Here is a 15,338-nt window from a genome sequence, read left to right on the forward strand (position 1 = left end):
TGGCACTGAACCACAAATCCCAGCATCCCACCAACAGCCTTCAGTGGACATATCTAACAATTGTTAGCCAATATAATAAGCCTTCATGTTTTTTTGTCTACACTGTACCCCATGGGTCTATTTGAAGCGGGCCAAGGGCAAATACCTGTACATGCACCCAAATATATATAGGTATCTCCTAAAGTAGAGTAATAATATTTAGGTGTGATTTGTATTGTGTGTGTAATTAAGTACTGCAGTTCTTGCTATTACTCAGGATTCTACTGTAGCAAAGTCCAACCACTGTCTAACAGAGTGCAATAAATACTAATTAACAATCTGTCCCTGTAGATTTCAATCTTCACAGGATGCTCCATATTTGCACTTAACGGAATCCCAATGCCAATTAAATGTAAGTCTATGTTCCTGTAAACGGGCTTCCTAGTTCCATCTGTTTACATCGCTTACCGATTCTTCTCTGTATCCCTCATTCATCATGTGGCATTAAGCAGGCTTTAGAAGTAACATTCGACAATTAAGAACATATTTCCAATTGTGCTGAGATGCAATTATTCGGCTCTGTTTCTCAATACAGAACAATGCGCTCCATCATGGAAGAGTTTCCATCTCCATGGAAGTATTTGTTGATACCAGAATAGGTACATTTAGCAAATTTGCAAACATAAATATCTGCGCCGTGGGTTACAGCGTGTATCAATTAATGTTAGTACTGTGTTGAACACTTAGAAGGAATTAGAAACAACGATTTAAGGGTCTTTTCAAGGAATACAATAGCTTGCTTAATTATATGTCACAGGGCATTTTAAACTGCATTAAGGTAATCCCCACAGTGCAATTATAAAGCCTTTAATTGATATAAAAAATGACAGACAGGTAGAAAAATGAAAGTTCGGTATAATTTTTCACACCACTTCAGGGATAATATATTACTTTATTATCTTGTTTTTTAATCCGTCATAGAATTATCCATGGCTTAAAAAGTAGAAGCTTTATTATTTGTAGTAGTTAAAGGGGTTGTTCACCTTTACGCTAACTTTTAGTATGATCCCATCATAGAATTATCCATGGCTTAAAAAGTAGAAACTATATTATCTGTAGTAACTGTAGTTAAAGGGGGTGTTCACCTTTACACTTGCTTTTAGTATGATGTAGAGAGTGATATTCTGAGACAATTTTCAATTGGTTTTCATTTATTATTATTTGTGGTTTTTGAGTTATTTAACTTTTTATTCAGCAGCTTTCCAATTTCAGCAGTCTGGTTGTTAGGGTCCAAATTGCTCTAGCAACCATGCATTGATTTGAATAAGAGACAGGAATATGAATAGGAGAGGCCTGAATAGAAAGATGAGTAATAGAAAGTAGCAATAGCAATACATTTGTAGCCTTACAGAGCATTTAATTTTAGATGGGGTCAGTGAACCCTTTTTGAAAGCTGGAAAGAGTCAGAAGACAAAGGCAAACAATTAAAAAACTATTAAAAATAATTAATGAAAACTAATTGAAAATTTGCTTAGAATTGGGCATTCTTTAATAAAACTAAAAGTTAACTTAAAGGTGAATCACCCCTTTAAAGAAATGCATTAGGTTGTATTTATGTAGGGGTATCCACACACGCAATGAAGGTGTATCAAGTATTGGGCCAAATTCAACATAACGAGAAAAACTTATCTTAGAAAAACGTTTTATTTTGCACAGCCTATGTTTTTATTTTTACACTGAACAATTCCTTTAAAGTCTTGCACAATGACATAGTGATGATCCCTAGAGCGGCTCTATCCTTGACCATACAGCACAGGAATACAGCAACCCCCTTAGAGGTAGTAAAAATAATAACCTCTGCATGAACTATGGCAACATGATAATATTATTTAACTCCCACTTACCTATTTTGAGTGGAGCATCGGGTGCTGGAGTGGCATAAAGTAGATTCTCTGGCTTAAGGTCTCTGTGTACAATTCCATTTTCATGTAAGTACTACAAGGCAGAAAAAAATGTGTTTATATTTAAAGATATATTCTGTTTTTGCCTGTTGAAAAGTCATAATGACTGTGGTTTTATTTTTATCCGTACTTTTCCAGCTCTACCCCTGGAATAAAAAATGTTAGGAGGAGTAAAAACGGTGGAGGAATTCACTAATAAATAGGGGTCCAGACTATAACACTTTTCTTACTCCTGAAATTGTTTTGCAGAACCAAGAATGCCTCCTATTTCTCAAGAGTAATCGTGAGAGGTGAAAACATGGAAACTTTCATCTTTAACATCCTGTATTTTTTGGTGCAACATGTGATAAAAAAATGTAAAACACTATGCAGAATACATCAACCACAAGGTTTATTGTTTGGGCTCATCCTATGAGAGCTAGTATTTAAGGAATAAAAAAATGAGAGACTAGTCAGATTTTGCCTATGCTATGTAAGCATGAAACGCGTTAGGCGCTACAAGGGGATTTTCTAATGTTTTTTAATACTGTGATGTAATAAACTTTATCTTTTTACTTATAAGCATGCTTTGGATAATTATTTAAGTGCTCATCCTAGATGTTACTATATTGCTCATTTCTTTGCTGCTTAATAGTTTAGTATTACCTATATTTTTTATAAAAAGATGCAGCTTACTTTTTTTTTAAATTGTGTGTAACAATATACAGAGGAGTCACTTGATACTGGGGTCACGGGGCAATTTCCTTTACTGTGTACCCTTCCCTATCCATGTTATTGCTGCAATTATGTGCAAAAGACTCATAGATACTGCTCTGCTTTAGATATAGTCCAGGTCACAGTACAGTATCCTGAGGGTGCATCTATCCATGTGCTTTGCTATCTCAACACGGGTATCACAAAGTGTTGACTCTGAAATGCTGTGATGTTACCTAACATGTATGTGATAAACCTCAGAGCATTGTGAGTATCCAAACACGGTCAGATGTCGCCCAGCAACAAATCTTCTCTTCTTCGGGACTAATCTCCCCGAACAGCCTTCCCCTTTAAAACGCTGGCAGGATGGCACTCGAATCGCTTCGTTTTCCGAAGTTGCCTCACAAAGAAACTTCGGAAAACTAAGCGCTCCGAGTGCCATCCATCCGGCGATTTAAATTCTAGCCGGCGGGAAGGCAGGGGAAGGCAGTTCGGGAGATTAGTCGCCCCGAAGAATAGGAGGAGATTTGTCACCGGGCAACTAATCTCCCTGAATCTGACTGTGTGTCTCTCCCCTTAAGAGAATAAAGCCTGTTGCTGTTTATTTTGTTCAAGAACCTTCTGGCGTCCAGTTCTTTAGTTTAGTCACACAGTTACAAATGAGGTGTAGTTGCACAACACCATTCCTTCACCCTTTCAAGTAGCAAAGGCCCATCCTGAGGAGAGAGGGTCAAATGTAACTGGTGCTCTACCTAGCCTAGATGGGGTTACATATGCAAAACTCCACTTTTAACAACACATGTACAACAATGTACAGTTAATTCCCTTGCAATAAACATTTAGTCAATAAAAACTAGAAAAAGGTGGAATAAAAAAGAAAAGAATTTACATTAAATAATGACTTTATGTTAATGTGTAGCTGGCTGTGAAAAGGCAACTATAAAAAGAAGCATTGGCTTTTAAAAAAGGCATTTTGTGCATTTTGAATTTGAATTTGTCCCACTTATTTCAGTAATAACTCCATATAAGACTGCACATATTCTCGATGAAACATTCGTTTTAGATATTAGAGTTGTAACTGCTCTGGCTGAAACAGAGTTTTTCAGGTTAATGGGTAATATATTCCATGATTTAAATTCATATCTAAATGTAAGTGTATACACCACACCAGCACCAATATTTACATATTCATAACTATATTTCTAAGTTATTTCAGGGGCAGTGCAGGTTGTTAAAAAACATAGAGAAAACCAGCATTCCATACAGAATCTAGATAAAATGTACATTTTAGTAGCAGTGTCATGCCTATTATAGATTATATCATTTATTTGTCTTCTGTATGTAACTAATTCATTAGCCCTTTGTGTTACTATAATCTTACATAGATTATAGTGATCGATATTTAAGAAAAAAAATGACCATGGGGGCTGGCAGGTCACTGACTATATCAAGCTTAACATTAATAAACACACAGTTATAGACACAGTGATTAGACACTCTATACATCTTTCTCTCTCATGTTACTAAAAGTTATTTTTTTATATTCCAGTAGCAATTTCTTGCAGCATGCTGATACCAGGACTCAATAATCAGGTCTGAAAGTGTACGAGGATGTTTTTTGTGTACTGAACAGATGTCAATGGTTCCAGTTAAATGAGTTAGAAGTTGAATCTCGGATATATCCTGAAAAATCTGTTCTCTTCTGTTGGATTTGCAGTTGTTCATTCTGATGAGTAATTTTTACTCTTTCTTTGACATTTTAGGCTGGGCTCCAAAAAGTTTGTCGAATAAAAAAAGATTTAATAATGTGAGACGAAATCTAATGCTTGATTAGAAACATACTGTACCGCAGAGATGCCACTGCTTTCCAGGTAACGAAAATAAATTCTTTACCCTTTTATGTTTTTCTTTAAAAGACAGTTAAAGCCCAGTGTAAAAATTAGCAGTATTTCTTTATATTATAAAAAAAGTGTTGCTGCACTGCTTCCCATGGCCATAGCCCTATGCTTATTTAACATTATTTTGCACCATGGTCTACTCTCTGGTAACTAGTACCTTACCTATTCTTACCCAGCTTTAAATCAGCCAGTTGCAACTCCCTACTCCCCGTAGACCACTCATCTCAAGTTTAGCCAATGAAAACTAAAAACGGTAAACTTAAAAAGAAAATTACATTAAATAATGGCTTTATGTTCATGTGTAGCTGGCTGTGAAAAGGCAACTTTAAAAAGAAGCATTAGCTTTTAAAAAAGGCATTTTGAATTTGAATTTGTCCTACTTATTTCAGTAATAACTCCATATAAGACTGCACATATTCTTGATGAAACGGTAAGAGTTGTAACTTCTCTGGCTGAAATTGAAGTGTTTCAAAGTTTTAAAGTAAACAAATATAATGCAGTGTTGCCCTGCACTGGTAAAACTGGTGTGTTTGCTTCAGAAACACTACTATAGTTTCAGGCCCGGACTGACAATCTGTGGGTTCTGGCAAATGCCAGAGGGGCTGCTATAAATTGCCATAGAAAGTCAGTATTTAGTGGGCTGGTGGGGACTGTTTGGGCCTCTGTGTATCTGAAATGCCAGGGCCTTTTTTAATTCTCAGACCTGTATTGTTTATATAAATAAGCTGCTGTGTAGCAATGGGGGCAAAGAAGAAAAAGCTCAGGTTACACAGCAAATAAGCTCTGTAGAACATAATGGTGTTATCTGTTATCCACTATTTAACCTGTGCCATATAGCCTTTTTTCACTTTCCGCCATTGCTTGTTTATATGAACTATAATAGTGTTTCTGAAGCAAACAGATCAGTTTTACCAGTGCAGGCAACAGTACATGATATTTTTATTACTTTAAAACACTTTTATTTTTTGGGTTACTGTTCCTTTAACTCACAATTTTTCTCTGTTGGGAACCTCTTTGTGCAAGTCCTGAATTTGGTTATGTGACATTGTCACTACAGAGTGCAGTACATTTCCAGAATTTCGTAGATATCACTGATATAGGTTTATGGAAATGTGTAACTTCTACATTTACGAAGTCATACACAGAGTATAATTAGATGTTTAATTTGCCCAGGTCTATAGAACCAGGCCTAAATAAACAATATGTGCCCAAAAAACATTTCAAGTATCAACAGTAATATAAAGACATAAAATTATATTTTTGTTAATTCTAGATTTTATTTATATTCGGCAGGTTATTGGGGCTATTTTGATAAAGCAAACATTTCTGCAAATGTGTTTTTTTAAAGATTACAGTTGCCATGAACTAAATATGGAAGGCAGAGGCAGTATGTGAGTGTAATTAGTGTTTAAAAATATTTAGTGTAGGAAGAAACAGAGAAAAAATACTGCCGAAAGATACAGATTTTTCTTCTGTTTAAAGCTCTCTCAAAACAGCAGGGGAGACATTCCTGATAGAGAAATAGGGACAAGTAAGTAGGCAGAATGTGTGAGATGTAGAGGAGGAAAAGTGCACCCCATAGAATGAAGAATATCAAAGGTAGAAACTAGAACGTTGAACTAGAATGAAGGGTGGCAAAGGGACATTATGATATTATGGAATGTGACTTTGGTGCAAAGCTGAAAGGACTGTAAGGATTTCCTTGCCATGTGATTGGAGTCATTTGAGTGACAAGGTAGAGTTCTCATGGGTATAATTACTGACAGTGCGCAACAAACTTTAGTTAGGAATTCATACTGAGCTATGTTTCACATATATATAAGGCTTAGCTAGTGTAGATAGCCCCAGGCAGTACAGGGATAATGACAGCAAGCTCAAACTGAAGCAAAGTGTTGCACCCCACAACTCGTCTTGAAACAGTGACATCTAACCTATTCTGCTGCCCAGAACAACATTACTGTACCAAGCAACCACCTACACCGCTCTGTGACCCAAACATGCCAGACATTTGTAATACAAACAATTGTATTGTCAACCTCTCCCTAACAATTTGGCATCACCAGAGATTTCACCTTTCCTTTCCCGCAAACCAAGGAAAGCAAATTTATAGTTGTAGCCTCTGTTGCCTGTTGAAAATGATAAAAAAAAGGCATTTACTCAATGGTATCGAATAAAAGATTAAAAAAACACAAACAACCAAAAACATTTGTAAGCGACATGAAAAAAAGTGCATGAAAACCAACACAATTGCTTGTGCAAACAAATCAGGTACAGGTCGTGGCTGACATTCAGGAGTGGGAATTACTGTGGGATTCTGGTGCAAGACTGCTGAGCCTATTGGTTATTATTGCAGCCTGTGTACTGTCACATACAGGGTAGCTCCATGGTTCCACAGCACCAACAGGCGCACTTGTGAATGATTCAGCTCAAGATACACGATTGGCACAACGGCACAACTACAATATATGATAGTTCAAAGAGTGTCTTTTAACTAATAGCATCAATAAGAACAACATTTGTGTTAATATTAAGGGGCAGATTTATCAAGGGTCGAAGTGAATTTGAGGGAATTTTCTAAGTAAAAAAATTCGAAATTCCAAGTCATTTTTTGGATACTTCAACCATTGAATACGATACTACGACTTTGAATTTACTTCGACTTCGATTCAAAGTAAAAATCGTTAGACTATTCGACCATTTGATAATCGAAGTACTGTCTCTTTAAAAAAAACTTCGACTTCAATACTTCACCAAACTAAACCTGCCGAAGTGCTATATTAGCCTATCGGGACCTGCCAGAGCATATTTTCTACGTTTTTGGGTTTCGAAGGAAAATCGTATGATCGTATGATAAAATCGTTTGATTCGAAGTAGGATCGTACTACGATCGGAATACAATCGTACGATGAATAAAATACTCCGACTTCGAATGTCGGAGGATTCTATTCGATGGTCGAATTTCGAAGTATTTTCCACTTCGAAATTCGACCCTTGATAAATCTGCCCCTAACTGTACTTGCCTCTGTATTTGTAAATTACCATTACCGACTACTGGTGCCATAATAATGTCCTCAAATGCTATATACAGTCCTCTGTGGGATATATAAGTAGGCCCATGGTTTGAATGCCACCTTGCTTGGCCCAACATGTAGGGTGTTATTTATTACAACCAACGTTTTTAGAGAAAAAGAAACTCCATCAAGATTTTGTTTGTGAACAAAAAAAGTGAGTTTTCAGATTTTTTTCGACCTGACGTATTAGTAAATAAGCCAAATTCATTGGATGGGAGTTAGTTCAAGTTTATTTGAGAAAAATAACGAGTTTTAGTAAATAATCCCCCGACGCGTGAAGGACCGACTTTTATGATCATAACTCATCATTTCAAAGATAATTTTTAAAAAATGAAATCATGTTAGCAAAGATAAAATGGACTAACATTTGTTTCCTATTTAATCTTTAAAAAAAAAATCTGCTTCTGAATCTCATCTAGCTCTTGCACACACAAAACTATCATTAATTTCGACCTCTCCAGAGATAATACGTCTTTCACAGAATCCATTGTTCTCCATAGTTTCTTGCCATCAATAAACATTGAGATATGGCTTTCAATGATCCCCTTCAATCATAAATGGCAACTATGTCCCTTTAATAAACAAGACAGCAACAACACATCTCGAGTCAGAATGCTTTCTTGCAGTTCATACATCATTAATCTACTTACAGGATGAAACAATCACAGTTGTTCTATGTACACAATCCAGGCAATTCTGCATCTTTGTGCAAAACAGTCTCCCAAGAGACTAAGAAGCTTTATGCTTCAGGTATAAACACCTTGCATCTATGTAACACCACTGTCAGACTATGTCCTCAAATATTTATTATGAAGACTGACCTATTAGAGAACCTCTCTTATCACCACTTACGCTATTCTCCAACACGAAACCCTGCATATAATCTTACAACAAACCACCACATATCTTCTAATAAAACAGTTGCAGTTGTTCATTTTTGATCAGATACCAAACAATCTGAGACATGATTGAAAAAACTGATGGCAGTTCACAGCATGTGGGCAAAGAAGTTCTTACCAGCCAGAAATTCAACAGCAATATAATCCAGTAGCAGAAAAAGCCTATTGTGCATCAAATACAGAAATGTTTGTTTCAATGTTTGTGTAATGACATTTCTAAGAATATCTTGCAAAAAGTCAGAAATACTACAATAAAGTATCATAAAAATCACAAATATCAGTCTGATTTCTATCACTGATAACAAAAATGAGAAGTGCAGAGTGCCAAAATAAATGACCAATTAATAATGACAAAAGTCACCACACCAAGGGGACTATTTATTAAACCTTTAATTTATTTGGTCACTTTTTAAAGGGGAAAAACCTTGAATTTTTAGAGGAAAAAAAAAAACCTTGAATTTTTTGAGATGTATTATGCTCTGCAGCTGCTAAAAATTTGAATCTGATAATACTCCAGCTAAAACTAGTCAAAATTATGTAGAAGCCAATGGCAGATGGTCCCTTTAACAATTGGAATATGTTTTTTTACCTTCAGAATTCTCTATAGTTTCGGGTTGTTTGCGCTGGTTTTCATTCGATAATCTGATAAATTTGAGTTTTCGAGACGACAGTTGGATAAAGTTGTGTTTTCGGAGCAACAATTAGAGAAAGTTGCACAATACAAATTGATGCTCGATTTTGTTGCAACTGTTCGTGTTGTACCCATTTTTTTTGAGAAGTTTTATTGGTAAATTAAGGGGATTCAGGGTTTTTGAGTTTGGTTGAATTAGAGTTCTAGTAATATCCCCCCAAGTGTATGAATAAGTGGAATGCAAAGAAAAGCAAATTAGCACAGGGAAGTCTCACAATTGAATCCAGTCTAAGGCTGCATAGTACAAACCAAAAAATAGAAAAATAGTACAAAATCATTTATTAGGACAAAAAATGACCTAAAGTGTTTTGTGCCTTTTGGGGCACTTACTCATAGGCTAAATGGTGTGTACCCATTTCAAGTTTTCTGGGGGCCTCAGTGTGGGGACCTCATGCTATATTTCTATTTTTAGTTTTTATCACTCTTCTGTTCCATTAGAAAAAAAATTAACAAAACCTTTTTTTTATTTATTTTTTTAAAGTAGACTTTTAATAATACAAAATGCAGATTTGTTTAATGTAATTAATACTTACAGCGACTGCCTCTAGGATTTGCTTGACAGCATCTGCAGCATCCCTCTCACTATAGTAGCCCTTTTCTACGATCCTGCAGAAAAACCAAGAACCATTTCAGCTTATCAGACTAAACAAAGCCTGGAGATACATTCAGTATGAAAGAGATAATGGAGCTTGTCTGTGAATAAAAAACAATTTGCTCTGGGTACTTAAAGTCATGCAAAGTGTTTGCAAGTGAGCAGTATGGTGGAGCAATGGTTCCTATGGTCTTCCTGTGTCTGGCAGTGTCTTCTCCAGGCACTCTGCTTTCCTTCCACACTAAAACAGGGATCCCCACCCTCTTTCAAATGTAAAAATAATTGGGGAGCAACACAAGTAGGAAAAAAGCTCATAGGCAGTGCCAAATAAAGGCATTGATTGTCTATTTGGTGTCACCATGTGAACTGGCAACATGCAGAAGGTTTGGTAGTGCACATTGTCTTTGTGCCTTAAAACCTGTCATACAAGGCAGAAATTTACAAATGATCTCCTGCTTTGAGGCCCCTGGGAGCAACATCAAAAGAGTCAGTGAGCAAAATGTTGCTGACAAGCCACTGGTTGGGGAGCACTGCTCTAAAACATACTGGCAGTTTAATTGATTCCTAATAAAATTGGCCCTACTGTGTGCACATCATGTAAGTTCTAAACACTAGGATATTAGAAGTCACTGAGCAATTTTGCAACCAAAATACACAAGACTTCAGATTTTCAGAAAAGTGGAAAGTATGTTCTGAAGTCCTTTTGTTGTATAATAGCTGTATAGGTCATTCAACATAATACATAGGGGCAGATTTACTAAAGGGGGAAGTGGCGTCACTAGCGAAAATTTGCAAGAAATCTCATCCGCAGGGACATTGCCGATTTACTAACAGGTGTAGAGGAAAGAGACCGTCGCTAGTACAGTTTTGCGCCCTATTGCCAGGTAAATTTTCGCTCACTTTACTCTGCAAATTCTCAAAAGAGCATTTTACAGAACGTTACCTCTTTCGCCAGAGTTTCCTTTGCCAGCTGAAACCTGGGGAACTGATAAGATGAAGCTTCATCCACCTCAATCTTACTGTATGTCAGTGACATCAAATCCTGTATGCCGAAATTATTAAAATGATAACAAAACGCTGACTTTTTTCATATTTTAAAGTGGGATTGTCTTTAAAGGGCATGTAAAGTCTAAAATAAAATAAGGCTAGAAATGCTGTATTTTGTATACTAATACAGCATTATACAAAATACTGTATTAGTATACAATACTAATTAGGCTTACTGCACCGCAAGCCTAATCAAACAAATAATTGATGCTTTCAAAGTTGGCTACAGGGGGTCACCATCTTGTAACTTTGTTAAACATATTTGCAAGACTAAGACTAAGTGCACATGCTCAATGTGGTCTGGGCTGCTTAGGGATCGTCATAAACAAAGCTGCTTGAGTTCTGCATGGCTGGTAAGTAAGGCGGGGGCTCCCCCTGCTGTTCATAAGTATGATTGTTTCCCTGCTCAGCAGTTAGGGACCGTCTGACAATTCCTATCCACAGCAGTAAATGAAGGGAGAATTTCACTGCATACAGTCAGGTTTCCTATAAAAATGGTACACATTTTTTAATTAAAGTATATTGGAGATAGGTTTCTTTTTCATTACAGAAAGTAAAAATGGGATTTTATTTTTTTGGCTTTACATGCCCTTTAAAAGTTGTAACTATTATAAACTTTTGTTTGAACCTTTTTTTTTTACCATTTGAGGGGCATGTGACATTTGTTTGAGGGTGGGCTCATGTCTAGTGCATTAGAGGATTGTCTTTATTTCTTTTGTCTCTATTTTGCTTCCTTGGACATTTGTAATAATAAGTGGCCACTTCAAGCATTTGCACGAACATCACTAATAAAGACATATATATGTACCAGCCCTATTCAAATTGACCTAAGCATAAGTGCACTAACGAATTTCGCTAGGCAAAAGTGAACGCTAGTGAAAGTTCACTATGAAATGCTCGTGCTGACGAATTACCACTAGCGAAACTTCATCAGCGTTTGGCTGCTGAGACGCAACTTTGCATTTAATGAATCACGTAGTTGTAGCGAATTTGTACCTGATGAAGTGGCGCGAGATGTGTCAAAGGAAATTTGCTCTTTAGTGAATCTGCCCCAACAGCTTCTAACTATAAATATGTTTTGTATTTTAGAATATTTTCATTACAGGATCTTGGGCTATTTCCTTTAGTTGCAGTGGGGAGCCCCTAGAAAATTCATTGACGTCAATTTCATTTTTTAGTGAAATACTTCAAATTTCATGATTTTTGAGTGAAATCCTTCAAATTTCACAATTTTTTTGTGAAAACCTTCAAATTTCACTATTTTTGAGTGAAAACATCTGAATTTCACGTTTTTTCTTGAAAGAGAATTTTTCGGCAAAGCAAAACGGGAGAAATTCGAACATCACTATTTACATGGACTTAGCAACAGAGTTAACCAAGAAAAGTGCCATTAACTGGAAATATATGTATTATGCCTGCAGGTCTTAATAGTGTCATTGTGTTTTATTTGAGTTTAACAAGCAGGAAGAGCAGAATAATTCCGGGGGAAGCAGTGAATTTTGCAATGCTAATAAAAGCCCCAGAAACTGCAGTAGAACAAATGCTGCCAGAAACTGTGAATGTCGATTTCCTTGTTAATCCTTTCAGCTTCTATAAATATTGTAAATAGAGCTTGTGTCAAGATTTTTTATAATGTGTACTTTTGCACACTTCCCCACTCTGATTTATTTCAGAAAAAAATAGATTGAAACTTCAATTCAAATGAGATGGGGTACCAGCTTGCTGATTACTGACAAATTGACTAAGTGATCAATTGCCCTTTAATGACTCAAACAACCAAAATGCAAAATAAGCACATATAACTGAAAATCCTCATACTACAATATGGCTCACATGCACCCATAACAGTTGCCTGTACTGAAGGGCTAAATGAATTACATTTTCCTTTTGCCAGCTTCCTCTTCTGTCACCATAATGCTTTATTATGACTATTGTCCTTCAACCTTCTTAACTAAAACTGCTGACCCCAGTGTGTGCAGGAAGAAAACATGCAGATGTAGTAGCTGCTATATTGTCTTTATTTGCTTATTGACAAGACATTGATGCCTTAGTATCAAACGTACAGGGCCAATCAAAATTACTTTTAATAACTTATAATACTGAACTCATCTCTAGCATTTGTGTGGGTGAGCATTTAGGTAATAGTGATCATAACATGGTCTCCTTTGAGATTCTGCTGCAGAAGCAATTCTATAAGGGAGTAACTAAAACACAAAATTTCAGTGCAAACTTTGACAGTATAAGGGCATCTCTGAAACATATTAAGTGGGAAATGCTTTTCACAGGGTTAAACACAGAACAAAAATGGGAAGTCTTTAAAATGCTGCTTAATAAATATACATGTCAGTATTTTCCACTTGTAAGAAAGGAACGTCGTTGCAAAGCAAAACCTTTTTGGTTCAATAGAAGTGTTGGTGTTGAGGTGGGTAAGAAAAGATGTGCTTTTATGGCTTTCAAGTTAGCTGGGACAGCCAAATCATTTATAAGGTACAAGGAGGCCAATAAATCATGCAAAAAAGCTATAAGGCAAGCTAAAATTAATATGGAAAAGGAGATTGCAGCAAGCAGTAAAAAGAATCCAAAACTATTTTTTAAATACGTTAAAAGTAAAAAAATGAAGCAGGAAGGGGTGGGACCTTTAATATCAGAGGGGGGGCCGCTGATGAAAACAAAAAAAAGCGCAGATTCTGAACTCATATTTTTCATCTGTCTACACAAATGAGGAACCAGTAAGTGAAGGTTTCCTTCTTAATAGTCCCAATTCTAGTAATACAACTAATGATGCATGCTTCACACATGAGAAAATTCAAAAGAGACTAGAACATGTTAAGGTAAACAATGTTCCGGGGCCAGATGGTATTCATCCCAGGGTACTTAGTGAGCTTAGCTCTCTGATTGCCAAACCTCTTTACTTACTTTACTATTCTTTGAGGTCTGGCATAGTGCCGAGAGTCTGAGGAATTGCTAATGTGCTGCCGCTATTCAAAAAGGGATACTGGTCTCAGCCTCAAAACTATAGGCCAGTTAGTCTGACGTCAGTGGTAGGAAAGCTTTTCAAAGGGTTAATAAAGCATAAGATACTGGACTTTGCTATTGTGATACTAAACTCTATAGTTTATAATATAGATATGGGTATATATAATTCATGTCTGTAGGAAGTAGGGAGGGGTGTGTGTGTGTGTATGAATGGATGCTGGGTTTTATTTGGAGGAGTTGAACTTGATGGACTTTGTCTTTTTTCAACCCGATTTAACTATGTAACTTACAATTTATTTTACGAGACAGCACAACTGTTTCTACTACAGGGTACACCCATGAAATTAGATTATCGGTAATGTGGTGCCTATTAGGCTAATATATTGTTATTCACAGATACACACCTACAATATGCAGCTGACTAGATTGGAATCCAAACATGCTTTTAAAAAGCATTTTGGCCATTTTTACTAGTACAGGAATGTTCAGAATTATGAGAAGGCCATCTCCTATTGATTCCATTGTATCATTTTTAACAGTGATGCATTCACACACACCACTCTGTTTCATACAGGTCCAGAACATTCCAGCAATTGAGAAGGACTAGCCAAAAATCTGAGTTTGGTAGCAGTATGCTTTATCAGAGAATAGGGAAATGTTAGGGAAGTTTCTTGGTAATAAAAAGAGTAGAAGGTTATATTTGACAGTATAAGGGCATCTCTGCAATATATTAAGTGGGAAATGCTTTTCACAGGGTTAAACACAGAACAAAAATGGGAAGTCTTTAAAATGCTGCTTGATAAATATACTTGTCAGTATATTCCACTTGTAAGCAAGGAACGTCGTTGCAAAGAAAAACCTTTTTGGTTCAATAGAAGCGTTGGTGTTGAGGTGGGTAAGAAAAGACGTGCTTTTAAGGCTTTCAAGTTAGCTGGTACAGCCGAAACATTTATAAGGTACAAGGAGGCCAATAAATCATGCAAAGAAGCTATAAGGCAAGCTAAAATTGCTATAGAAAAGGATATTGCAGCAAGCAGTAAAAAAAATCCAAAATTATTTTTTAAATATGTTAATAGTAAAAAAATGAAGCAGGAAAGGGTGGGACCCTTACTATCAGAGGGGGGTCAGCTGGTTGATGAAAACAAAATAAAAGCGCAGATTCTGAACTCGTATTTATAATCTGTCTACACAAATGAGGAACCAGTAAGTGAAGGTTTCCATCTTAACAGTCCCAATTCTAGTAATACAACTAATGATGCATGGTTCACACATGATGAAATTCAAAAGAGACTAGAACATGTTAAGATTAACAAAGGTCCAGGGCCAGACGGTATTCATCCCAGGGTAATTAGCGAGCTTAGCTCTGTGATTGCCAAACCTCTTTACTTAATTTTTCAGGATTCATTGAGATCTGGCATAGTGCCGAGAGACTGGCGAATTGCTAATGTGGTGCCTCTATTCAAAAAAGGATCCCGTTCTCAGCCTCAAAACTATAGGCCAGTTAGTCTGACGTCAGTGGTAGGAAAGCTTT

General features: G+C 36.4%; 1 protein-coding gene across 3 annotated transcripts in view; it reads right to left on the reverse strand.

The window, feature by feature from the left end:
• camk4.S (calcium/calmodulin-dependent protein kinase IV S homeolog) overlaps positions 1-15,338 on the reverse strand; it is a 99,236-nt gene that overhangs the window by 25,052 nt on the left and 58,846 nt on the right. For all 3 annotated transcript variants that reach the window (XM_041580441.1, XM_041580442.1, XM_018244329.2), the window contains 2 exons: positions 9,726-9,798; positions 1,884-1,974 (listed from right to left, as the gene is read on the reverse strand). In XM_041580441.1, coding sequence (XP_041436375.1) covers positions 1,884-1,974; positions 9,726-9,798 — 164 coding nt within the window. The remainder of the gene's footprint in view (positions 1-1,883; positions 1,975-9,725; positions 9,799-15,338) is intronic.

The sequence above is a fragment of the Xenopus laevis genome, chromosome 1S, assembly GCF_017654675.1.
Source record: "Xenopus laevis strain J_2021 chromosome 1S, Xenopus_laevis_v10.1, whole genome shotgun sequence".
In the NCBI taxonomy this organism is placed as follows: Eukaryota; Metazoa; Chordata; class Amphibia; order Anura; family Pipidae; genus Xenopus; species Xenopus laevis.